The sequence below is a fragment of the Nothoprocta perdicaria genome, unplaced genomic scaffold (assembly GCF_003342845.1).
Source record: "Nothoprocta perdicaria isolate Ctin4 unplaced genomic scaffold, notPer1 scaffold_224, whole genome shotgun sequence".
Classification (NCBI taxonomy): domain Eukaryota; kingdom Metazoa; phylum Chordata; class Aves; order Tinamiformes; family Tinamidae; genus Nothoprocta; species Nothoprocta perdicaria.
The window spans coordinates 648,041-674,807 of record NW_020455437.1 but is presented as its reverse complement, the minus strand read 5'-3'; the positions used below and the strand labels follow the sequence as shown (position 1 = coordinate 674,807).

The window sequence follows — 26,767 nt, the reverse complement described above, 5'->3', positions numbered from 1 at the left end:
TCAGCAGCTGATGCCAGGACCTTACACTCAGCCTTGTTTCCAGGCTCACGGAATTAATCCATGTCGCAAATGCCACTATTTCCTGGGACATGAAAAAGGGGAGGGAGACCGTTTGGAGGGGCAGGGATAAGGTGCTGTTTGCTTGCTGGATTTCCCTAGGAGTAACGAGATCCCTCCCTTCCCGCGTTTCACGCTACTCTGTGGACAAGGGCAGAGGGGCCCTCGGAGTCGACCTCTCTGTGCGCCAAGGGCAGCCAAATGCTCCCATGGGCTCCCCGCACAGGGCACAGTAGGAAKTTAGTGAGCGTCCCTTCTCCAGACACAAAACTGACCCCTAAGACCAGCGACGGGGGAGCAAAGAGGAGGAGCAGCACGTAGGGGTGCATCAAGCACCAAGGCCAAGCTGGGGCGGCCGGGACTTGTGCCTGCTCGAACGAGGACAGGCTTCTGGTACAAAGGAGGAGTGGCAAAGGCACCAGATGAAAGAAAATGAGAGGCAAATAAAATCCCTAGAGGGAAAAAAAACTCTAGAAAAAGGATGCCTGAAAAAAAAAAATAAGAAAAAAGTACAGAGGATGATCTGATAGGGACACCAATTTTTGTCTATAAAGAAAAGCATGATCATTACAGGAGAACAGGATTCCCTGCATCATTAGGGTTGCCATCAGTTTTCATTATAAAAAGCTCCATTTTAGCAATCRTTATGTGGCTGGGAAAACTAGTTTAACTTGAAAATTGCCACGTTTACTGGAAAGGCAGGGGAGAATGTTGCTAAAAGATGTTTAAAGGCAATAAACTGTTACTTAGTGACACATCTAACACCAGGACTTTAAAAACAAGTCCATCAGCTTACTGTGAAAATAAGTCATCAAGCTAGTAAAATGGAACCGAAACCATCTTGCCAAAACAGTTAGGGAGGGGAAAAATGGCAGTCTGGTCTTTGAGGCACCGCATCAGCCCAGCTGAAATGTTCTGTTGGGTTAAAAACCGCATCGATGTCTTAGCAAGGCACGGAACAAACTGGAAAACCRTAATTCAGGCAGTAAAACATGTGAAAACACTGATTCCTGGGCCTATTTTTTGAAATCTCTCTTTTTTTTAAGAAATGGTTGAATAACCTGCGCAAACTCTGGGAGAGGAAAGAAGTCAACCCCAAATACATATTTTCACAGAGGAATAAATGAACATTAAACTTGAATTTGTTGAAGCCTCATTTTAAGAGAGCTGTGGACAGAAAGCAGGGAGGACTTTCCTGCTCTTTGCTCGAGATAGGCTTGGATGGACACCATGGAGCTGCAGCAGCTCTGAGCAGTTTGCCCCTGCACAGATGGGCATCAGACTCAGCAAAATTCCCTGGAAAGGACAAGCCTCCAACTCAACAGGAAGCACCGCAGCAGGACAGCAATCTCAGAGGCCATATAAACTTTGAGGCCTGTCTTGGGTAGGCAATAAGCCTATAAACCCATTGCTTTAAGTAGCCTCATAGGAGGCACTAGGAAAGACTGCAGAAGGTCCAGAACTTTTGAGTTAAACAGGTACCCAGCTAAAGCTACTCACTTGAAACTGCTGCTTTGCACATGCCCTGAATGTCCGTTTTGTCTGCCCAAGGTGGAGAGCACGACAACAAGGTCCCGAGAGAGAGGTGAAGAGATCCAGGCACCATCTTGTCCGACAAGGGACGAGAAGTGTCTTCGGCAGAGCAGGAGCAGCAGTTCTGGGGAGCCTCAGAACACCCAAAGAACCGAGAAACCCTGAACAGAGGTGCCCCTCCACAAACCTACGCGTATCTAAATGAATGACCTGGGAAGAAATCCTGTCAATAAAGAGGGGGGAAAAAAAAAACACCACCGTGCTTCAAACACAGTGCCACAGGAAAAGGAGGAGGAAAAGAAAAAAAAAAAGAGAAAAAACACACACAAATCCATGGGTTTGTGCCTGCCTGTTCGGGAGGACTGCCATCCCCCTTCTCATTCCAGTGGTGTCCTTCAGGCTGAAGAGGAATGCTGAGGAATCCGCTCCAGAGGGGAGAGCTCTCTAGCAATATTGAGCAAGTGTGACTCGTCCAGCGCAGCTGCAGCCAGCGCCTGTTAGAGGCTCCAACCTTCTCCAGTACCTTGGACAGCAGGAGGGCAGGGAGCAACAACAGGGAGCAACACTGACAAAGTGCTTTCTTCTGAGACTAGGTCACTTCCAGCTACTTACCCTGCCACTATGCCCAGGTGATGGATGACATTTTCACGGCACCTGCTTCAGCCATCTAAGCCGGTGCATTTTTCCTCCCACGAGGATGCACAGCTAACAAACTATAATCCAAACAGGAAGGCTTTTTACTAGGACAGTGACTGAGCGTTGCCCAGAGAGCTTATGGAAGGTGCACCCTTGGAAAGATCCCAAACACCCTGAATGAGGTCCTGAGCAGCCTGCTTCAGGTGACCCGGCTTGACAAGAGGGAATTAGCCTAGCTGATCTCCAGAGGTCCCTTCCAACTTCAGGGATCCTGTGATCTCCCAACACAAGACAGAAAACAGATCCTTTAGCCACATGCACAAATCATACAAAGTTAAGAGAGAAGGTTTTACGTAGGGATACAGAGAAAGGAATAAAGGAGCCTCTCTCCTTCACAGCTCAGCAGCCTGAAGTGACAGCCTGGAGCTGTCACAGAGAGCAGTGATAGCTCCAGGTTCTGGAGTTTCACTGACCCCACCTCAGCATTTACGGCCATCCACAGCAATGCCAACTCATACAATTATTACTTTTTGTTACCAAAAATATTGACCAAGGCCAGTGCCTCAAAACCAAACAACCTGCATGCTAAACAGGAGCAATATAGAGGAAGGAAAAGAACATAGAGGAACTTGCTCCGAATTGCTGATGCTGCCAGATCAGTCACTCTTGACTTAGTTCTATGTCCACAGAAACACAAATATCTCCTGCACATCTCAATACACCTACTAAGTCTTTCAATATCACTCCTCCAAAACCCATCCCAGCCTCTTTCTTACCACCTGCAGAGTTATCTCCTCTATCACAGTGGTCATATGCATCTTCTAAAGCAGACAAGTCCATCACACGCACCCACGCGCTGCCATACCTGGTAAACTTCCCTGTGGATGCTCCTTCTTGGATATGAYTGGGGCAACAGTAGATACCAAGGGAAGTGGCTGTTTAGATCTTCCATCGTTTGCTCCAAAGTGCTCAGATGTCACTACTGCTTTTACTGATCTGCTAGAACTGTCACTTTCTAAATCACTGGTTCTGTTCTCTGGACCTAATTTTTGATGTGACAGAAGGCTGATTTCAGCAGACTTCTCACTTGCTGCTAAATTAATTTGCCTGTTATTTGTATTATTTTCTATTGCTGGACAGCGAGTTCTTCCATTCTCTGATGATATACTGGATGTGACTGGCATTTTCTCACCCATCTGGAGATTTGTCTCCACATCTATTTTGTCAGACCTATTTAAGCACCACGTATCACTATTAGTTTGTACTACACAGCTGTCTGTCACATTACTGCTCTGCGCTGCCTGTCTGCATGAATATGGGTCAGAAATTGAAAAGCTCTTGGTGGGCTGGCAAGATTTCTGCTGTGTACTGAAATCTTCAGTGCTTGAGATGGCTGACATTTGGCGGCCCATAAAGATTGTTGCTGGGTGATACAGTCCTCTTGACATGGCTGTCCCAGGGTTAATTCCTGCCTGTCTTGCAACAAGCGGCACCTGAAAAAAATACATGGTGAAGATGGATTTAAAAAAAAATAAGTTACAAATGGAATTTCTAGACACTTACATGCTGGCTTCTGAAGAGCAGTCATTACAAAAACTGATATTAAAAAACTCACTCATATTCAAAAGACTGATATTAAAAATATTTAAATTATATTGTTTAAATAGTTTTGTTTGCTTTAAAAGAAACAAGGTGCAAAYCTCCATTCGCAAAATGCAGAGTTGGTTTTGGTAGGTACTTGCTATTTTCAGCTTCCCAACAGTAATTACCTCATCACTTTTTCTTGATTAAGATTTTTTTTTTTTGGAARCAGTGTAAAAATGAATAATTCTAACTCAGGGTAAGCCAGTTATCTGCGATGCTAAAGCTAGCAAGACTCTGCAGAAGAACTTCTTGGCCTTCACTTTCAACATGCCTTCTGACAGCTCCTCCAACAGTTAAATGTTCTGGGCAGTCAGTTCTTCATATAGTTTTAAAATAAGAAAACCCATGAGCTTAGAAGGCCATTTCCACCACCCATTTCCTCATGTTTTCAGGTGCTTAGGAATGCTGCTTCATCAAATCATCTAGAAACCACCACCCTTCATCAAGATGGCAAGTCTGGCACCTACACACTTGCACATCTGCAGCTCAGTTTTGTTCTGGAGAACTCTCCCTACTTACTAGGGAGGGAAAAGGAGTAGGAATAGTCTCTAGAAAAATACAGCATTACAAGAACTATGCAAACACTTAAAAAGCATTCCTTTAAAAATGTGATGTTACCTGTCAACATCTTCCCCACTGCTACCACACACAAGAAATAGATAGTGGATTATATGGAGGATTTAAAATCGGTAAATAGTTGGGAKGGAGGAGAAATTCTTCTAAAGAAAAAACGTGTAAAAGAAATGTGGGACTGTGTGTTCTGCCCAACAGAAACTCTGCGAACCAAAACAGTCCGTGACAAAGTATTGCATCCCCCGCTACATTAAATTAGACTGAAGTTAAAGGAATGAAACTCATTTTTTAAAACTTTCTCACAAAGCAAGACATAGAGCCCTACCAATAGATATCATCCAAAATCCTTTTCCATTATTAATTTTACTATATCTACAATTTTTATTCATACATCACTTTGCATCTCCCTTGCTGACCKGTGACTTACGTGCTGCAGTATCCAAGAGCTAAGAGCATACAACTAAACCTACATACAAGCACCTACAAATCAAAAACAAACTCTGGAGCATGGGATAGAGGAGAAAGCTACCAGTCCTCTCTCCTTGCCCTGAAATACTCCCATGTCCAGAAGAGGGGCAGGACAAGGGTGCTCAGAGCAGCTACTGCAGGTGCTCCAGAAGCCCCCTTTGAATAAGGGGCTGAAAAAAAGGAGGTCTAGAGAAGGCCAGTGCCCTCAGAGGGAGCCAAGGAGGCTGCCCAGCCATAGCCCATTCTACTAATGCGTCATAGCAGTTTTTCTACTGCCTTCCTTGTACAAACTCATCCTTCCTAGTAAGTTTACACCTTCACCTGTGTCTTGCCCAGTGATRACACCAATAGTGAGACCTATAACAAACAAGACACCCTATTTGTCCTTCAAACCCAGGATACTACCACCAGAGCAGCAACCAAGCCTACAAGATGCTTCCCTAGGACACCAGCACCATCTCAACTGCTGGTCTGGGCAAGAGCCTGGTCCCATGTGTTTTACTAACAGCAAAATTACATAAAAAGTAGGAAGGTCTGGAAATCCATCCTTTATCTGATCTCCCAAGGCATACAAAATAGATTATCTTTCCTGAATTGCCTGTATCTAAAGGAGTTTGTTGTGATGAGCCTGCTACACACAACCCTAGGTTATCCCTTTCCTCCTTGTTTTAAAGGTCCTCAAACACCATTTTTAAGAGACTTTACCATGTATACATCACAATACAGAACTGCCTGGCAGTTGAATGTTTTTACCTTCCYTGTCAACAGTGAAATTCATTCACATAAAGCCACAAAACCGAGACAAATATTCACTAGTTTAACCCAATCCTTCACAAAACTTCTCAAAATTAAGGATCTGAGTAATACTGACCTAMGCTATGTCTTAAAATAAGCCAGCAAAATCTGCCACAGAAACCAGGGATGAATGCAAGATCAMGTATTGCTGACAACATGACCAGAAGCATCCTAACTAGTCCAGAAGCAACAGTATTTCAGCAGGACAGTCATAGAATCATAGAATGCTTAAGGTTGGAAGGGACCTCAGAGGTCATCTAGTCCAACCCCCCTGCWCACGCAGGGTCACCTAGAGCACGTGGCACAGGGCTGCRTCCAAGYMGGTTTTAAAGATCTCCAAAGAAGGAGACTCCACAACCTCCCTGGGCAGCCCATTCCAGGGCTCTGTCACCCTCACTGTCAAGCAATGTGTCCTCAAGTTCCTGTGGAACTTTTGGTGCTTCAGCTTGTGGCCGTTTCCTCTAGTCCTGTCGCTGGCCAGCACTGAAAAGAGGCCACCCACTCCTCCTCACTGCCTCCCTTGAGGTATTTATACACGCTGATCARGTCCCCCCTCAGCCTCCTCTTCTCCAGGCTGAACAGGCCCAGCTCCCTCAGTCTTTGCTCATAGGACAGATGTTCCAGGCCCCTGATCATCTTCATAGCGCTGTGCTGGACTCTCTCCAGCAGCTCCACATCCCGCTTGTACTGGGGAGCCCAGAACTGGACACAGGACTCCAGANGATCAGGTCCCCCCTCAGCCTCCTCTTCTCCAGGCTGAACAGGCCCGGCTCCCTCAGCCTTTGCTCATAGGGCAGATGTTCCAGGCCCCTGATCCTCCTGGTAGCCCTGCGCTGGACTGTCTCCAGCAGCTCCACATCCCTCTTGTACTGGAGAGCCCAGAACTGGACGCAGTACTCCAGATGTGGCCTCACCAGGGCTGAGTAGAGGGGGATGATCACCTCCCTCGACCTGCTGGAGACGCTCTTCTTGATGCGCCCCAGGATCCCGTTGGCCTTCTTGGCCACCAGGGCACACTGCTGCCTCATGGTCAACTTGTCGTCCACCATGACACCCAGGTCCCTCTCTGTGGGGCTGCTCTCTAGCAGGTCCACCCCTAATCTGTACTGGTGTCCAGGGTTATTCCTCCCCAAGTGCAGGACCCTGCACATGTCCTTGTTGAACYTCATGMGGTTTCTAGCCACCCAGTCATCCAGTCTGTSCAGGTCCCTCTGGATGGCAGCACAGCCCTCAGGGCTRTCAGCTRCTCCTCCCAGTTTGGTATCATCAGCAAACTTGCTGAGGGAGCACTCTAGCCCTTCATCCAGGTCATTAATGAATAAGTTGAACAGGACCGGACCGAGGACCGACCCCTGTGGGCCACCACTAACTACAGGTCTCCAACTAGACTCCGTGCCACTGACTACCACTCTCTGTACCCTGCCACTGGGCCAATTCCTAATTCCTAGTCAATGGAAACAGTTCCAAGCTCTGATGATTTTGCTTCCTGGATATGCTATTCCATTTGMCTTGTCTCCCAAAGAGCAGCAATAGGGCTTCCTGTGGGAAGGAAGAGGAAGGCAGTGTATCCCGAGCTGGGTTAGTGCTGCCCTACGGCTCCCGGGGCCCACTCAGCATCGTCCTCACTCTCCGAGTTCTCCCATGTAAAACTTSCAGGGCTCCACAGATCAACCCCGCGGGCAGGACCATGCCAAGGGCCAACAGTCCTCCTTTCTTAGCCCTCCTGCTAACACCTATGCTCACTGCTACTTACTCACCATCCCTGTATTTTTAATGCAACTTCAGCAGATTGCAAGTGAGACGAGTTTGGTAGTAAACTACCTTTTAGATACAATTAGCCTAAAAAAATGAGTTGTAAAACAAGACCCAAGACGTGGGATATAAACAGACCCTTTACCAGAGCAACACTATCAACTCTCCAGGAACTTGTTTAGAACAGACTTATTTCAGCCACAATGGTGTCAAGCCTCCCAAAGGAGCAATGGGTTTTAAGCTGTGCTAACACCCCCAGGTTAAATTCCTGGCAAAAGGATGAACTTCAGTGCAGTATCTTTGTATTCTAAGAGAAACAAGAAGGAAAAAAAGGGAGCAGAAAAGACTTGTCAATCAAGCCACAATTATAATGTAATATCAAGTGACCCATTTGGTTATGTAACAAGTTCTTGTATTGTCCAAAATATTTTAGCCTTTTCAAAAATCTAAGAGTCACTGTGAGCCTTTGAGGTCTAATATTCATGTAAAAACAGCTTTTTATAGGTTAAATATTGCATTCCACAAACAGTTTTTAATTAAAGAATCCAGTATTCAAAAGCCAACTCATCTTTTCACATATGTGAACCATGTTTCTAACATACACAGATTGCTGAAGGCCTGCTTATGCAGGTCAAGGTTGCTAAGGTTCATTGCTTTGTATATTAGTGGCTAGAAAATGCTCTAAATTCAAGGTTTTTAACTTTTTAATCTGGGGGAGGGGCGGGGGGACAACTTCCTATAAACTCAGATTAACAACTGCTAATGCACCAAAGAAAGGAAAACGAAAACCTTCCTCCTGCTCTAAAAACAAAATAGTGTGGCCTCTGTTTCTTTTCTGATAAGAGTCTTAAATACCAAACATTTAACTGCATAATAACATTTACTGGCAGCCAGGCAGCCTGCTTAGCAGATATATAAAGCAGGTAAAAGGAGAAAAAGTTAATTTCTTGGCTGAATGATTCCATCGGTAGCTATAGGGCAAACTAGAAAGTCTTTTAGTAAAGTAGCAGTTGATTCTTCTATCAATCTGCAGCACACACACTCTTCCAAGGAATGCATTAAATATGAAAATCATATCCCGTTATCATCTGTTTCCAGCTTTCAGCCCAGTAAGCTTTTCTTAATGAATGCTGTAGCCTAAGGGACACGCATGCTGGTGGCTTCCCTGCATAATGGAGTGATGCTACCATTGCTGCTTATTACAATATCGACTGGCTGAGGGGGTTTCACACATAGTCACAAGTGACTACTCTTGCCAGCATGCTCCAAGTTATTACAAGATGTTTTTAGACATTTCATCTAAAAGGGCTTTACTGCTTTTAGTGAAGAAAACAGCTATGGTCTTGAACTGTATCATTTATATGGAGATAGGAGGAGGGATTAGAAGCCTGCATTACTGCAGATATATAGCAGAATATATTTAAGTATTCCTTGTCAGTCTTTTTGTCTGTTACTTAGATAGGTGATCTCTTTTGCTTCTTCTGAGGAAAAGGTCAAAACGTACAAAATTACAAACACAACACACAAATCAATTGAGGCTTTTTTAAATATCATTCATCAAGAATATTTTTTCCTAGGCTTACACCATTTTTGTATTATTTAGCACACAAAGACCAAACCCAGGAGAGATGACTATAAACATTCAGACTTTCCACCCTCCCCTTTATGAACTCTAGTTCTTTGAGAGAACTGCACTATTTACCCCGGTTATTTTACCTCACTCAGGTGTCTAAACATCCCCGGGCAGCAGCCACAGTAAAAACACCCCTCGCCCCGAAGTCTTCACGTGACAATATTTGGCTCTTACTACACTAAGGTGCTTCCCTCTGAAGTACTGTATTAAAACACACCTTCCCCTCACACTTCTTTGGCATTACCTGCTCACTGCCTTCTTCGCCCCATGCTGGCAAGCTACTCTCTTGATGGGATAGCACACTTCTCATTTCTCTTCCATACTGTACCTAAACATGAACAAAGCCATTACATAACATTAAAGGCAAGTACAAACACAAATCAACAAACATTGAAATCCAAACACATTACTGTGCAAGCTGTACTTGCTACTGTGATGCCAAACACCCCTCTACTTGGTCTACACTTAAAAAGCCAGAAACATCATTTTTCCCCCCAATTTTCCTGTCTCCCTGAGGAGCATGGTGGCTTGTACGTAGCCTTCTGCAGGCTTCATATATATATATATATTTTTTTTCATTCATCTCATTTAGAAGCCTACAAAGCAGTAAGAACTTGACTCAGATTTAATCACAACATGTCCTGTAATGCCAAATTATTTTTGCTGTAGCCAGATGACTCAACTGCTCTGTGATGAAATGAGCTTTAGTACTTGCTTTATGTGTATCATCTTAAAGCCCCCTTAGCTACTCTAAGGCAAAATGTGTGTGTGTACATATATATATATATATATTTGCCAGCTGTTATAAAGAGCAGCACAGGATAAAAGGCAGCTGGCTCTAGTGTTATTAATAAACAACTGCATAAAATATCTTCACCTCCACTACATTGTTTAATTGACTGAACATAATACATTCATGGGGGGGTCCTGCTTAAAAGCCGAGCTCGGGCAGCACCTATAATTAATCCTGTTTGTTGGTAATTGTAAACCCCAATAACAAGTTACACCAGTCCAGAATGAATGCACTTCAATACCTACTTTGCATCAGATAATGTGCACAAAATTAAGTCTTGCAACAAAACATTCGAACCACTCTGTGCTCCATTCCAACAATAACTTTAACAAAGTCTGCTATTTTCCAAGTGTTAGAAGCAGTTCAAAACATTAATATTTAAAAACAACAGAAACCCATGCAATCATTCTGCCAGTGCTCCAAATCAATTTGGATATAATGCTGATTTCCTCCAAAAGCTTAGGTGATTTTACTTACATTCCCAACAAATACTGAACGAACTTTGGACACACAAACACAAGAAAAAWGTCGTTCAGAAACCAAAGTAGTTTTGTCAGCTACAGCTATACAGTAAATTCTGCATATAGTCCTGATAAAACCMTCCTAAAATGTATTCTCTCTAGCAAAAATGGAAAAATACTGTAATTTGTTTGGGTACTTTCATGATAAGTGAAATTATTGCATTGTTTATAACTGTCATGCAATCCATGACAAGTGGGTTTTCAGAACTGTAACGTGAAGGGTCTGTAATCTGTGCTTTGTTCAACAGCTCAGAAAATTCAGTCTAACCCAGCAAGTGTAAAATGGATGGCACAGAAACTTCAAAATGGAAGTAATGAAGGAAAACACTGCAGGCAGACCAACCCAGGGCACAGCACGCCTTGTATCAATACACAATGGCCTTAAATTACCCAAGGAAAGCCCTAAAATCATTGAGGAAAAATTTAGTTCCCTTTTTAACTGTGATATTAATGTCCCAAAACAGGCTCCGAGCTACACATGACTAAGCTGAATTAAGGGCAAGAGCAGAAAATACCTAGAGCCTTAAGGCCCCGCTCTGGGTCACAGGGTGCCCTGGCCCACTTTGTGTCGCACTGGCGGCAGGACACACGTGTGGCCACGTAAGGTGTCCAGAGCCAGCAGGTTCTCAAAGGGGCAGCTGGAAGTGCTATGCAAAAAAAGGCAAGAAAAGTTGCTCCATGAAAGGCAGACTCAACAGGCTTAAAATTCCCAGCCCCCAGCTGGTATAGCAGGGAGCTATTAAGATCGCTATGCCGGCACAGGGTGCTAGCCAGCTAATTGATCTACTGCAGTGGGAAGGAATTACCACCCTTTTCCCAAGAGCTGCCTTACTTCTGAAGGGTTCGGCACRTGGATAGATCAGCTCTCTCCTGCCTTCAAAGTCCAGTCCATCTCCAACATCTTTCAGTCCTCTTCTGTCATCCAAGAGCTGAACTTTTTGCCTCCCCAATTCCTGACTCCGCTTATTTCGTGTGGGACCAGATATCACCGGAATTATTTTTCAATCCAAGCCATTACCAGCCTGTATCACTTTGCAGCACCCCTAATTGTTCTGCATTTTATAGGATGCACCGTGCTATTAATAACACAGCTCCAAACCCTCAAGGCAGGGCTGCTGCCCAGCAGTAGCCTATTAAAAGTACTTCAGTCACAAGTTATGATTAGAAAATATCTTTTCTATCATAAAACCTTAAATATGGATCCTGATCAAGTTTGTTTCAAACATTTAGGACAAAAGACATGCAGAAAGCTCTTACTACAGGTTTCTTATTGTACTAATTATTAAAAAAGCAATACAAATGCAAACATTCAGCATGTAAACAGTATGCCTGATACAAAACCATGAAGAAAGGCCTGACTGCAGTCACCCTAAGAGGATTAAAAAGAGAAACAAAAAAGTCTATTCATATTTGCAAATGAGAGGGGCTGAAAGATAGGCAAGCAAAGAAATCAAGTTTTACTAAAGCATTACAAAAAAAAAAAAAAAAACCCTGAGACCTAGCAGTAGCTGATTTTATCTCAATACTTAAATCACTATAAACAGTGGGTTTATTTCCACAGACTTTGTTAATACACTATTTTTAAAGTTCTAGGTAGACTCACTACAAAAAAAAGAGACACAAGAGCTCCCACTCGCTTCCAGTTCCAGGCATCACAGGGAAACAGAGCCCAGGAGGGATTAGCAGGAGATGAGAACAGCCTTCCAAAGAGGAAACCCTTCCGAACGTAGCTGACTTGCTGGCGACTGTTTCTACAGTCACAACTGCTGACCAGAACAGCTGAAACTAACAGGCACAGCCYGAGTAACAGAGGTGTAAAAGCAACTACTGAAAGGTCATTGTCCATGAGAGCACAGGTTTCATCTTGCTTTTCAAAAGGAATGACCGTCCATGCTTTCTACCTCTTGCGGAAACTTTTAAACTAGTCATTTAAAATTAAAAAATAGTATTAGTTTAATAGACTTTTGCAATATTTCATCCCAATAGAAGTTCTCAAACTGTCAACTTGAGCTTGAGCTGTCTCAAAAGWGTACATTTGCCAAAGGGAGCTTGAGATGGTAGCATCATGGTCAGAAGCAAGGAAAGCTAAGACAGACATTTGCCATCTCCTTCATGTGTTATAAAGCAGCAAGATGTAAATACCCTGCAGGGCACTGCTTCCATTTATAGTGGTCATTTAACATTAACACTTTCTGTGACATCAGTTGTCTCGCACAGTGAAGGACACGAGTTATGAACATTCCTTGGGCTTCACTTTACCAGCAGAGCAGGGAAGTTGGAAACTGAGCTCCCCTCTGCAGGTCTGTGCACCTGCACAGCAACATTACCAACAGCAAAAGCCTGCGTGGAGCAAGAACAGCTTTTCCTGCTACCACTGCYGACACGTTGCCAGTTAACAGTCTAGTGACTGGGTTGACTGCAGCTTCCTTTTAGCTCTGCTTCACACCAGATGGTTCAAGCAGGGCAGTTATCAATTAAAAGGAGGTGCCTAACTCCTGTACTCCCACCAGTGATGAAGCCACTGACCATAAGGCAAGGGTTAGATGAACTGATCATTTATGGTACTCATGCCAGCAAAATTTTTAAAACTCCCCAATGGTCAGAATACATGAACAAAACCAATGTAGCAACCCTTGTAATAGCAGCGAACGCTATTGTATTACATCTTGAAAAAAATTACTTCCATCTTCTGAATTATCTCTGCACTTGAGGTTTTCATATGAGCTTCAAATTCAATGAATTCCTTCAAAAACATCTGATTTCGCAGCAAGGCCTTTTTTTGTCGCTCCTCTATTTCTTTCAAGTACTTTTTTAGCTTCACATACTTCAGTTTTGCTCTGCAGGGAAAAATAAGAAAAGGCATTGAAAGCTCATAAAATTAAAACAAATACATGGATATTGCAATCTTAYTAAAAAAACTTTCAGGATATTACTGTCATACAGCTTAAGATTTGAACATGATTTTTGATGTTTGAAAAATAAACACATTGGCAAACTTTTGAAAAACTACTTTTAAATGGGTTGTGCTCTAGACGTGTATATATATATCTATACATCTCACATTTACTCAAAATGAAAGCAGCATTTTGAGACACAAGCTGTGGTACTAAGACTGTGGTTTTGTGTCTGCTTTAAGACAGTCTAAATCCAAGCTGCCACCAACAGCAGCATCTCACTCAGACTTTTTTTTAATGCCAGTACTCTCCATTACACAGTCAGGTGATAGATCAGACAAGAGYCATCCAGCTGAAAGACCCCTAAACTAGTTCTCATTCACCGCTCAAAAAGATTCATTTTCAGACAAATCAATTCTCTTTCCCARTTACAGGGCAGCCACAAACTCTTAGTGCCAACAAAGGGAAAACACGAACCGGGGGCAGACAGAACCACCTCTCCTGGTCTCAGTTTGCCAACAGGCAAACTCAAATCAGCTGTAAAACTGCRAACTAAATTCCCCAAGCTGCCAATGCTCCATCTCAAAACATGTTAGATTCAAATAGATCAAATAGAAAATAGATGCATTTAGTCATATTTAGACTTTTTTTCCCCTGTACATGTTTATTTTCTAACATAAGGGCCCTGTTCAAGAACAGGAGTTCCTAAGGGATTTGGTCACCTAACTCTCAGTCCCTGGAAGTAACTGAGAAGACTCATTTTGATGAGCTTTGCAACCACATTTGACAAAAGAAACACTTAAAACAAGACCAGAACATCCCTGAAGTCTAAAAGTCCAAAGACTCTAGGACTTCTTAATCATAAACTGGGCTACAGTGATTTGGCAAAAGTTGCACAAAACCAGATAATACTAGTCATTACTAAGTCAACATGTCAGTATTAAAACCCAGAAAGGTGTTTAGTATGGAAGTAATAATGCAACTTCCATTATTAYGGAAGTCACTTCATCAATGACTTAGAGACAAGGAGCTTGTGTTATATTTAAGATGTGAATATAAAAATTATTGTTAGAAAAATTGTCAAATTTCATTCTAAAAGTACCACATTATAATCCTCGCTACTAAAATCAAATAAGCATATGAAGTTTTTAAGTTGCCTTACAAGTATGCATCAGATTTCCTGTAGTCGAGCAGTTCTCTCTCTAATTCCAGCCTTTTGGATTCACTGGAGGGAAAAAAAAAAAAAAATAACAAACAGTTAGAAAAAATATTCTATAATTTGTTTTTACAAGGTGCAAGAAATAAAGCATTTAACAAACAAAAAACAGTCTTTTCAGAGCACAGCACACATTTTGACCATACATTGGTAGCTTTTTGAACTCATCCACCAGCTGAGCTTATCAGAAAGAGCTTCACAGAAAAAGCTCTCCAAATTCTTCTCTCTTGGTTTGTTCCTCATTGAAACAAGAGCCAGGTGATGCATAAACGCCTATAACCCCACATAAAGACTCATGAGCACAACCAGAAAGTCTGCATTTCTTTATGTCCAGTTTCAGTTGCTATTTCAAGATCCTTCTCAGGCAGCACACAGGGATAGACCAGACCATTTTCGTTCTGGAAATTTGGTTTTTAGTTTGTTATTTATTAAATAACTTAAGTTGATAGAGCACATATCCCACTGTCATGCTTTAAACTTCACGACACCTAGAAGTGTGACGGTGTGAGCCAGCCTGCAGTAAGGCCTGGCAATACTTAGATAGTACCTAAACACATAAGAACTTCTTGAGGTTGAAAATCAAGCAGTACGAAGGGCATCCACGAGGGCCACTAAATGTTTGAGTTTTAGCAGGATATTTAAYGAGAATAGTGACAGTTATTTCAGCCATCCGGGCTGGGACACTTAAATATTTCTGTGGTACTGAAGCCGTAGTCCCTTTGCTGCAGCTCTGCATCCGTATCACAAGGAAGCCACTACTGCCATACACCCTGCTAGGGTAAGTACATACAAAAGAGTGAAACACTTGGACAGGAGGCAACTTGCCCATAATAGAAAGAATTGATGTTTTATGGATAMTTTCCTGCACCCGCTCTTAAACGGACCATTGAACACTGAGCTGCAACTACGTTACTAGTATGGGCCCTTGGGAGCGGCCACACAAAGCTTCCTAGAGAGCTGGAAAACACTAATTCTGTGTTTTGCTCCTCAGTAGTGCTGTGGTTACTGCAAACCTCCCACAGCRGGAAGCATCTGGCCTCCGTGTTTGCAAAGCGGAGAGCTAATTGCCAAGTTCATCACAATGGCAAGCGCAGCACTGAGCTTTAGAAGTTATTGACTTGGCTACCCACACCTCTAGGGCAGTCCTCACCAGCAGCCACCTGAGATTAAGGGCTACGTAAYTATAACACAGCCAATCCTGTATAAAACAGGACACAAACTCTCCACCCCTTTTAATTTATTAGGCACCCAAAATTTTATTCTCCAAAATAAAGAGTGCAGCTATAAGCAGTAAACGAAGCAGAAGCRACAACACTCCTTTATACCCTCTAAGACTAATTCAAGTTATCCTACCTGGTGACAATCCTCTAAAAATAGGCATTTTTGAGGACACACGATTATCAAGGAAAGAAAAATGATCCTAATGCTGTCCAGACACAGGGAAATGAAGGAACAGCCAGAGGGGTGACACAGAGCTAAAACCACCGCCGGGGCACGTTGTTGTGCTGAAGGAGCCACCCTTCGTCTTTGCCCTTCCCAAGCACAGCCAGAAAAATAGAATAAAGAGGCAGTTCATGGCCATTCCCCYTCCCCAGTCCATCTTTGTATCAAAACTCCGGGATAAGGAGTGCAGAAGATCCCCAAAGCACTATTTCATAACCTAATTATTTACTAATTAGGAAAAAAAAATAATACAAGTTACTGCTTGCTTCTGAAGATTTCAGGCAGGAACGTTTGCTAATCAAAGCAAAACACAGTATTCATGAAATCAGAGAGTAAGACTAAGCACCTAAGACTCTTCAAAAAGATTATCCTCAACTCCTGCATTACACTTCAGAAGTATTTTTGTGTTCAAGTCTGCACTTCACAATTCAGGGAGATTTTTGCAGTTTCAGGCATTCAGCCCCCGGGGATTTTAGGCTGGTTTTCCAAACAGCCTTCTGAATGCACATTTGTGTCTCTAAATACTCAGGTGACCATGGAGCCTGATGACCCTGGCTACTCTGGCTGCATCTGCCTGCTAACAAGCAGCACGCAATCAAGAGCAAGCACAACAGTGGCTTTGCTGGTCTATATTTTAACTTTTCACATGTATATTTGAAGTAGCTGCTTTTCTGCTGTTCAGAGAAAAAAAGAAGCAACCAAACTACATTAGATTGTCAGTCACTAAATGACTGAGAAAGAAATGGTGGGAAAAGAACCCCCCACTTTCCTTCCCTTGTTCTTTTTTCCAGAACCCCCTAACACAGTCCCTTCCCAAACAGCCTCCCATGGGATCCAGCAGAATGCTGGGCACAGCAACTCACACTCCTCGAGCTGCAGCTGGCAACTCTCTCGCAAAGTTTCTCCCAGTGGCTCTAACACCACTYGGGCAAGCAGATCCCAGACTAATAAATAGTTTAAAAATCAGGACATGCTGCTGCAGGATAATATTGCAGGTTAAGCCTGGGCTAAAGCACACAAACCCTTTCCATGASAGAGGGGTGAGTGTCTCTGCTCCAAGCAAGTGCAAGAGCTGCACACAAGTGCTTCAAGGCAACACACAGAACGAGTCGCTTTAAGATTTTATAATAAAATAACAGCAATAATAAAGCTCCCCTCCCCACAACAACCGAGCCCTCACAACCGCAGTAATAACGGGAAGCAACACCACAGGGCCACCGCCAACCGCTCACAGCTCCGAGGGAAGCGACCGGCCCTCGGAAACAACCCGGGGAGCAGAGGGAAGCACTAAGAAAAGAAAAACAATAAATCACTTTTCTTCAGGAAACCGCAGGGCCCTCCCCGCCGCCCCGCCCTTAGGCCGCGGCCGAGGCCGCGCAAGGGAAGGGAAAGGGACAGGGACAGGGGAGGGCGATGGCGGCCCGCGGGCTCCTCACCTGTCGCGGAGGCGCCGCAGGAGCCCGGGCGGGGCGGCGGAGCGGGCGGCGGGGCCGGAGTCCCCCCGCGGCCCGCGGGCCCCGCTCATGGCGCCCGCCCTGTTTACGGCGGTGGCCTAAGCGACGCCTCCCGGCGTGCCCCGCGCGAGCGGCCGCCCCGCCCCGGAACCCGCGCGCGCCGCGGTGACGGTTGGCGTTTAAACCGCCCGCTGCCACGCCGCGCCTCGGTCCGTTAATTCCGTTAGTTAATTCCGTTAATTCCGGAATCTCGTCGGAAGGGGCGGCTGGGAAGCGCTCTTGGGAGCGCCCCGTTGGGGCCGCGGTATCAGCGCGTGCGTTATGTCAAATAGCGGTGTGGGGATGAGCAGTTCCAAGAGGTGTTACCAAGCTCTAAAAATCGTTTCCCACATGGATATAGCAGTGCCCAAAATAGGTCCTTTAATTAACTATAGCTGTCATGAGCTGTCTATAGCCTCTATAGAGCCACCATAAACAGATGGCTCCACAAGGTGGTACAGGCAAGGAAATACATACATGAAGGAAGATTTGGGAGCCTTTTATTGCTGAATTCTCCTTGAGTGCTTGTAAGAGGAACTGTTCTTCTACTTACTGAAAGCAAATACAGGACATGTGTACCTCTAACATAGCAGGATTGCACATCTCCAAAAAACTAACAGATCTATCCGTATCTGAACTTGCCCAAACTACAAAGGTTTGATATTTTTACCTGACTTAACAGCAGAGGCCCACCAGAGATTGCTGCTACTTTTAAAAATGCATAGGCCAAAAACACGGAGCTTGCTAAAATAGTAGAAGTCACTGGGCTTCACGGAGTTGTGTCCATCGGGCAGAAGATGCAGGAACCCATTTCGGTGTCTTCTGAACCAATTGCAGAGATATCAGCACAATGTTCCCTGTCAGTCACGACGTGAGGCAAAATAAAAAAAGATTTCCGTGGCTGCTTCATCATTGAATTGCATTACTTTTATTTATTCATTCATTCATTCATTCATTCATTTATTTATTTATTTTCACAAAGTCCCTTGTTATGGCTCTTACTGCAAATATTTACATCAAAACATAGAGACTCTCTCTTGACACTGAGGCAGAATGCTAAGAACTTGGCATTACAAAATCTCAGCCCTGCAGCCCCCTCTGCAGATCTGACACGCGGTCTGAAGGCCGGGAGGCTGGCGAAGAACAGGCGGAGCTTGAACAACACAACTCTTTCAGACAGTTTYGTTGTTTTTCGAAACAGGCGAAGAACTTGACTTTCTTCAGCGTGTCCCAASAACGCGGTGCTGCAAGTCTGCAGACTAACCTGCTTTCAGAAGTATTAGTGCTTGCTAAAATCCAGTTAAGACATCCAAAAATTTCTAAGATTATCAAAAATGACTAATGTTTATGTTACCTACTGCAAAAGGTTATTCCTGAGGTAAGGCTTCCAAGTTGCAGCTGAATTGAACTGATCTCCAGCAACTGAAGTTTCACTCACGCTGCTCACACTGTGCACGGTTGGGCAGCCGCTCCAGCTGCACTGATGGGAATGGGCCAGAATCTGGCCCTCAGTATTTTAATATCAAAGTAGATAGGAAGAAAGCAGCCCACTGCAGTTCCTCAGATGGACTTTTTGCTCTCGTTTCTCTTGTCCTTGTGTCCTTCGTCGGAGCGGGGCGCGTGCCTTGGCTTYGCGCCCCGTGGCTGGGCTGTGATGCCCTGTGCCGACACCAGCAGCCTCACCACTGACTCCAGAATAATCTTGTTACCTGCATCCGTGCCAGGGAACATCACTCCCAGCCCTGGAAGCCTGCAAAGAGGAGTGTTTTGTTTGGGCTGTCCCTCCAGTACTTAACACTTCTTTTAGATTGTTGTAATTTTAATATAATCTGATAAGAACAGTGAAACTGTCAAAGAAATGTCTCATGCTGTTTAATGCACTTTGAATGATTTTTTTTTCTTATGATTTTTGCAATAGATGCCAAACTAAGGTGTTTCTTGACTCAAATGAAGGCATTAATGTGCACTAATCTTATATTCTTACACTTCCTTTTCAATTTAGGGGAGAAACCGTATGTTTTCAGTAACCTGCTTTTCTCTGGGTATTCACCAGTGTTCTGCCAAGTGCAGAATTTACCTCATTGTGATGAGCATCACCCCACTCAGTGTTGAAAACAAGTGAATGCGAGAGATTTAAAAGGAGGACATATTTGGAGAGAAAAATAATGGAGCCTGACGTCTGACCTGCCTCCCGAGCCATCTTTTCCAGCAAAAATCTTGGTGTCCTCAAGCTTAATTCTGTGTCCCGACACGGGCACCATCCTGCTGCATCTGGACATGTTGTCTGCTGGTTTGCAGGACACCTCACTAATTAGACRGGCCTGATCAGTTCCGTGCTGCTGACAGCAGCGCTCCGTAAGGGGGTGGCCCAACCTGAAGTGAAATCGAGGGAAAGACCAAAGTCTTCAGAAGACTCGAGTCACATGCTAGGCGGGTGGCCGGTGGCAAGAAACAAACATCAGGATGTGGCAGGGACTGTGGCACCTTGAAAAACTGGGGGGGGAGATCAGATAGTTCTTCCTTTTCTAGTATTTGAATCTTTGCAAAGATTTCAGCCTTTTTTTTTTTTTTTTTTTCCCTGGCCCTCCAACCTTTTTGTCTGCAAAGGGGGTTGACACGGAGCAGGAAAGATGGGCATCTGTTTGTTTAAATCAGATCACATTGATGTCATCTCCTACCACCTGCTGGGACAATGCCTGCCCTCTGGGTAAACCTCCCTACTCTTGGTGCTACTGCTGTATCAACAACAACAGTTACAATAATCTACAAGCTAAGGGTTGTACGTGGCATGAGCTGAGTATCACTTGGTGGGAGGAACCCAAGTGTTGCTTGACAAAGGGTAGATTAGGATAAAGCAGAGCATAACTTCAAAAACAGGAGAGGGAAATGATGGGATAAAAATGAAAGGGGTTATTGGCTACAAACCCTGATGTAGAGTGTATCTATCATGATGGAAGTGACAGCCTGAAATTTTCTGCATAGTTWTTTGCCACCATTTTGCTGTTTCTGTTAAAATACACCAGGGTCGACTTTCTGTGTCACTTCTCTGTAAAAAAAGATTAGCAGAAACTCAAGACTATGATGCTGCAAAAAGGGGGGGGTTCTACACTCTGATTTGATTTCTCTGCCTTTAGCTAAAGCTTGCCCACAAGTCAAGACATAACTGAATACATTTTCATTTGTTTTTCAATTAGATGCATAATATATGCCCTGGTAGCTATGTAAAAGACATACAAAGATTTCCATAATGCCCATATAAGTCTTTTTGTTAATGAGTCAAGTTCCAAATGAAGAGCACTAATAATACATTAGTAATCAAAGAGCAAATAACAGCAGCGAACATATCTCTGCAGAGCAGTTGTGTGGATCCATTTCCTACTGTCAGTGTCAATGCATGGAAACAGTAATTAACATGTTGAATTTAATGTTTAAATTTTAATAAATTTAAATGTAATAAAATGCTTTTATTAAATGCCACAGTTCCTTGAAACCTATTATTACTTGGGTCTGATGCATAAATAGAAAATACATTGTCTTATTGAAAAACAGTTTTTGCTTTCTGCAGGACAGGTAAATGAGGTCTTCCAGCAAGACCTTGTTAACACAGAAGCCAAAGATAATTGCTGATTGCATTAAAAACTTAAGACTAGAGCATTTATAACCATATAGTGTTTATTGAGAATATAAGGGCCTTATCCAAGGCTATTGAAAACACTGAGAAGTCTCTAGTAATGTCGTTCTGAGTGAATTTTGAATTAATCCTGCAGAACAGAAATACAAGCACAGACCATAGCTTACACATCCGTGTTGTTAGGAGACCAATCCTGTCCGGCCGGGAATGCCCTGGCACGGAAAGCGGAGCSCTTGGCTGGAGTTTGCCAGGGAAGCTCCTCTCGATCCTTTTCCAGGGGCTTTTCGAGGCCCCTGTGCAGCACATGGGACTAAAACTGAAGGCCATCAGGTGTGACCTGATTCTTCTCTGGCTTTTCTGGGTTTCAGCCACGACCTCCAAGAGCCGACGTTGCTAAAAGCCACAGCTGGAGTTTGGCAGCCGCGTGAGGCTCAGCACAACCCAGCACGACCTCGAGGGACAAACCAACCTGCGCACTCCAGTCTCTCTCCGCTTGGCACCTGGGGCTGCACAAGGTGGATGTTGGAGGTGCTGGAGGGGCCTGCAGAGAGGGGCATGGACATTTTGTGGGATGTTTTTGTACTCAGGCAAGCTGTCCCTCTCCAAAGCGCGGCCCCTGGTGCCACCGCAGGTGCAGGGCTGGGAAGGCGGCGCCTTTGCCTCCACGCCGCTCCCCAGCGCCCCTCCGCCTTCCTTCCTCCAGCATCTTCTCCCGCTTCGGCCGTGCCGGGGCTGGTCAAGTCTGTGTTTCCTCATCTTCACACTTGCTACTGTTGTAGAGGACAAACAGATAGTTTTAGTAGAATTGTAAGTCGTGGGAGAGTAAGCCTAATTAGAGCCAGTGAAATACTGGAAAAGCTTTACCCCATGAGCCATTCAAATTTAAAGAGAAAAGTAGAAGAAAGTCTTCAATCTAATTAGATGATTAGTTTTCCTTTCAGTTCAATGGGCAGCCCTTGGGCTCRTCCTGCTGTTTGGTGGAGCTGGGCAGTGAGACCCCCTTCTCCAATCCCTGCCACAAGGAACGAAACCTTCCTCCTCACACGCAGAGTGGCAACCACAGATTCTCTCCGGACACACCCTTGCTACCGCAAACCACAATATTTAAACCCAACCCTTTAAAGGCATTTTTTTATTTCACCATGGACATCTGCAACTTGATGGTCATTTTAAAACGAAAGCGAACAAAGCAGCAACCTAACAGTGGTAGCACGCATAGAAAATAATTGTGTTACCCTATCTAGAGATGTTTTCAAATGTGAACAAATTTCTGGCCACTGTTTTTCTCTGCTTTAGTTTGACTTTGGCTCTAGGTGTGGAAATGAACATCTGGACCCTGCAGGTCGCAGGAGAACCTGGCTTGCCTTTCCACAAAGTGTTATCTGCAGAGCCAGACTGTTTCCCACTGGTAACAGCCTCATTCTGCTCCTCCATACGCTCTGTTCCTTTGAGACCTAATTTCAGGTGGACACAGTGGTTTCTCCACTCTCTGTCCCAAACTGCCACGCTGCTTTTGCTGTCATTTATTAAGCTGTTTTCCCTGTGTCTTGTGGCGAAGATTGTTYGGTGGCGAGTGTCATGACCCATATGCACAGTCTACTCATTCACTCCAAAAGCGGGCAAACAAGCAAGAGACCAATAAATTAATTAAACGGTATCTGCGTGGGGCTCAGCATTATCAGATCCTGCCCTATGCGCTCCATTTATTATATGCAATAATAAATAATCATTCAAATAGAAGAAAACTGAAGCAGAAGCTGTCAGAGGGGCTTGAGAGCCGATGGAAAACACTCCAGCGTGCAGTTAGGCTGTGCTCTGAAAGCAGCTTTGGAGCCACTTTGAGGAAACCAGACAGGTCTGGGAGAGCCAAGGYCTGTCCCGCTGGGATGCCTCTTGTCAAGAGCAGCTTGGTGGCCTGGAGGGCTGCCCCATCTCCTGTAAGAGCTGGAGACACCACGGGCGGCTTCAGCCTTTGAACTCAGCTCTCAGCATTTGCCTTCATCTGGTCCCTGAAGTGTTTTTTGTGCTTGGGATTGGACCACATTGGGGATAATTCAGGACACTGWATATTAAGGGGAAATTCTTGGCCTCTAGGTCCATGATGGGGGGCAGTGGCCAGGGGGGCAGGTGGCTCCTGTGGGCTGTGCAGGTACCTGGTGACGCGGCAGTTTCGTCCACTCCGAGTCCTGGCATCGGGGTGGGCAGCGCTTGGCTACATCCCAACCCACCTTCCTTCCCAGAGCTGCGGCACCCAGAGCCTGAGCAGGAGCCCCTTTCAACAGAGCCTCTTTGCGCAGATCACATCCCCCCCAGGGCTGAGCAGACTCAAAGGTCAAAAAAAAAAAAAAAAAAAAAAAGGGGGGGGTTTGGGGTTTTTTTTTTTTTTTTTTTTTTTTTTTTGTTTTTGTTTTTGGTCCCATATTTTTTGATGTTTTGGCTTTTGGCTAATCCCGTGGGGATTTCCATCCAGACACACAGGCTGCAGGGAAGCCACTTCGGGACACGCAGCTCTTTCCACCTGTGCAAGGGGTATTTGCTACTTTATGACCATTGACTGCTGTGGGTATCCCAGGGGCCAGGTCCAACTGCACCTGGGATGTGCTGCTTGTGGTAACAGGGGTATATTTCCACACCACCCAACTTCCATGGAGAGCTAAGGTCGGCAGACCTACCTGAGAGGAAAAATTATGGAATTTACAGGCACCAGGAGCCAGAGAAGTCTCAACGGGATCTCACTGCAGTTTTGCTCCAGCTGCCCTCACTCCCATCTCATCCCAACTTCTTCACAATGTCTTTTAAGGTCTGGTATCACTAGGGGACACTGTTACAGGAGGGGATGTAACTTTCGTGCTGCCCAAGCAAACAGGAAAAACAATTCCCTTGGAATCCGCCAAGGATCGCTGGAGCCAGGATGTGTCTCAGGGCAAAATACCATGTGCAGATGCAATGCAGAAAAAAAAAAAAAGAAAAAAAAAGAAAAAAGGAAATAAAAACCTAAAGCTTATGTGTTGTGCACCTTGTAGAGATCTTCTCTGCCACGGGCACGGGGTCTCTTCAGCTGTGGCGCAATTGAAGCTGAGCGCTCTCAGCACGTGTGTTGTGCAAACTGCTGAAGAGGCCACATGTTTTCTTCAGTAAATTGAATACAAAAAGAGAAAATAAGCAGAGACAATTGCAAAGATCCAAAAAAACTAAAGAGAGTTGCCTTGAGGAGACATCTCTGCTCACAGAACCTTTGCAGAAAAATGCCTGGGGAGCTCAGCGGCTTTTCCAATCCCCCGTACTCCCCACGGCAGAGCAGTGGGAGCAGCCAGGGCCCCACCGAGGCTGTCCCCAAATCCCCCCGAAAGACCCACGGCCAAAGCGCCCTTTGCAGCCAGGCAAATGCCCTTCCCCGTGGAAGCGAAAACGCCCGCAGAGCAACCGGGCAGCCCCGCGCAGTGCAGGGGGGCACGGATGCCCCTCACGGGGGCCCGTTGCTCGCCCCGGGATCCTCACTCTGCAGCGCCAGGAAACGGCGCGGAGCCGTTCGGGGAAACGCGGCTCGGGAGCCGCCGTGGCGCCGCTCGGCCGGGTGCGCCCAGGTAGGTCCCGCTCACTGCCTTACAAAACAAAAGAAATAAGAAAGAAAGGGGAAATAAAATAAAATAAAATAAAATAAAATAAAATAAAATAAAATAAAATAAAATAAAATACAAGAGTCTCTTGTTCTAATTTTAGCGGGGCAATTTCCCTCCTCGGACGGCGCCGGGATCCACGAGTCGCTGCGGGCTCCGCGCGGGCGGCTGCAGGATGTCCCGTCCCGTCCCGTCCCGGCGACCGGGGGGAGCAGCGCTCGCAAGCGGGGGGCGGGACACGCGGCCCGGCTGCAAAACCCCGCTTTGCCAGGGGGAAAATACCCGGGGTTTATTATTAAGTTGYGGAGGGCGGCCCCGCGCAGCCGCCCGCCCCGGCCGGGTGCCCCGCGCTCCCTACCTGGCTCCGTTGGCGCCAGCTCCTGGCGCGGCGGGACGAAGCTCCGCGGGGCCTGGGGAAAGAAGAAACAAAAACAACTGAGTTGGCAGCGCCCGGGCCGCTCCGCGCGGCTCCCGCGGCCCCGCGGGCTCCGCTCCGCTCCGAGGGGCTCCGGGCGGTCCCGGCTGTGGCTGCCGCCTGCCCCCGGGGGCGCCCACCGCAACGAGCGGCTCCCCGCCACCCGTTTGGCTTCTTTCTTCCTTTTTTTTTTTTTTTTTTTTTCCCCTTCCTTCCTCGTGCCAGCCGGGAATCGGCCGGGAAGCGGCGAGAGACGTGAGCGCCGGAGGCCGCGCCTGGTCGGGAGCGCCGGGGCCACCGCGGCCGCTTGAAGCCCTAAAGCCCCGCGATCTGCAAGCGACCCCCCGCTCCCATATATATAAAAAATAAAAGTCAGGATTTTACCGCTCTTCCGCTGGTGCCCGGGCGCCAAGGCGGCGGCTGCTCCACGGCTCGCTAATCCGTGCCTCGCTGGCTCCGTTATATCGGCATTAACRGCCCCCTCGCCTCGCTAATTAGATTTGCGGGATAAATAAACGCAATTAGGGCAGCAAGCAGAGCTGCTGGGGTGGGACACACGGGACCTGGGCAAGCACAGCCCACAGGGTGTTTTTTTTTTTTCTTTCCTTCACCCAAGCCAGATTTTTATTTATTTTATTCCCTTTCATTTTATTCCCTTTCATTTCATTCCCTTTCATTTCATTCCCTTTCATTTTATTCCTTTTCATTTTATTCATTTTCATTTTATTCCTTTTCATTCCTGGTTTATTTCATTTTTTGAGGTGAGCGGCACTTCCTCTGCTCCCCCCCCCCGTCCAGGCCAGGCCCGCGGGCCCCTCTGGGCCGCGCGCCGCGTCCTGGCCCCCTCCGCGCTCCCCGAGGACGTCACCGCCGCCGGGACGCGGTTAAATAATCCCAGCCCCTCCCGGGTGCCTTCCCTTACCCACCCCCCCTGCAAATATTTTATTTCTAATTCCTTAAAAAAAAGAGCCACTAACATCACCAAAAAAAAAAAAAAAAAAANGCAGGGGGGAAAAAGAAAGGAGGGGGGTGGAAAGCAAAGCAAAGAAAGAAACTGTTCTCCTTTCTCTCCCCTGCATGCAGGGTAATTGATAGGCTCTATCAGAGGTCAGGATTTGCATAAGAATTAAGAGCAGTAAATTAATTTAATATTCCACGCACATCTCCAATTATTGCCGCAGACCTTTGTCTCGGCGGCTGGCAGGGAGAAGGTTCAGCTGCTCTTCAACCAAACAACATCTGTGCAGTTAATAATTTGATAAACAGCTCGTACAAATAGTTCCTGAATTATGTGCCAGCCTGAGGGCTGCGCGGCCCCGAGACGCTCAGCAAGGCCCGCAGCGGCCGCGCTGCTCTGGCTGCCGGGGCAGGCGCCCCGCGCCCTTATCTSCTAAATATCAGCTACTTCTCTGCACGAAGCCATTGATAAAACATAAAATCAGTCATTCATTACCAGTCATTAATAAAAGCTCCCCCCTTGCCTGCTGCCCGTTTGGGATGATTTCTGCCTGCGCCAGGGTGGTGGTGAACATGCTGGGGGGAGCACAGCCCCACGAGCAGGATCTGCCTGCAGGGATCGCTTTGGCACCCGCTTTGGGCCTTGAGATCCCTGTCTTCCCTCGTGCCCCTGAGGGCTCCGCAGGCACTGCTGGC

The 26,767-nt window shown here is 45.7% G+C and overlaps 1 protein-coding gene across 1 annotated transcript in view; it reads right to left on the bottom strand.

Annotated features, from left to right (window-relative positions):
- The window catches only part of KIZ (kizuna centrosomal protein), a 51,721-nt gene extending 34,238 nt beyond the window's left edge, over window positions 1-17,483 (bottom strand). Inside the window, exons 1-5 of the mRNA XM_026039240.1 lie at window positions 17,395-17,483; window positions 14,462-14,524; window positions 13,086-13,242; window positions 9,336-9,419; window positions 3,092-3,719 (exon numbers count right to left, since the gene is read on the bottom strand). Coding sequence (XP_025895025.1) covers window positions 3,092-3,719; window positions 9,336-9,419; window positions 13,086-13,242; window positions 14,462-14,524; window positions 17,395-17,483 — 1,021 coding nt within the window. The remainder of the gene's footprint in view (window positions 1-3,091; window positions 3,720-9,335; window positions 9,420-13,085; window positions 13,243-14,461; window positions 14,525-17,394) is intronic.
- Window positions 17,484-26,767: the final 9,284 nt, after the last annotated feature.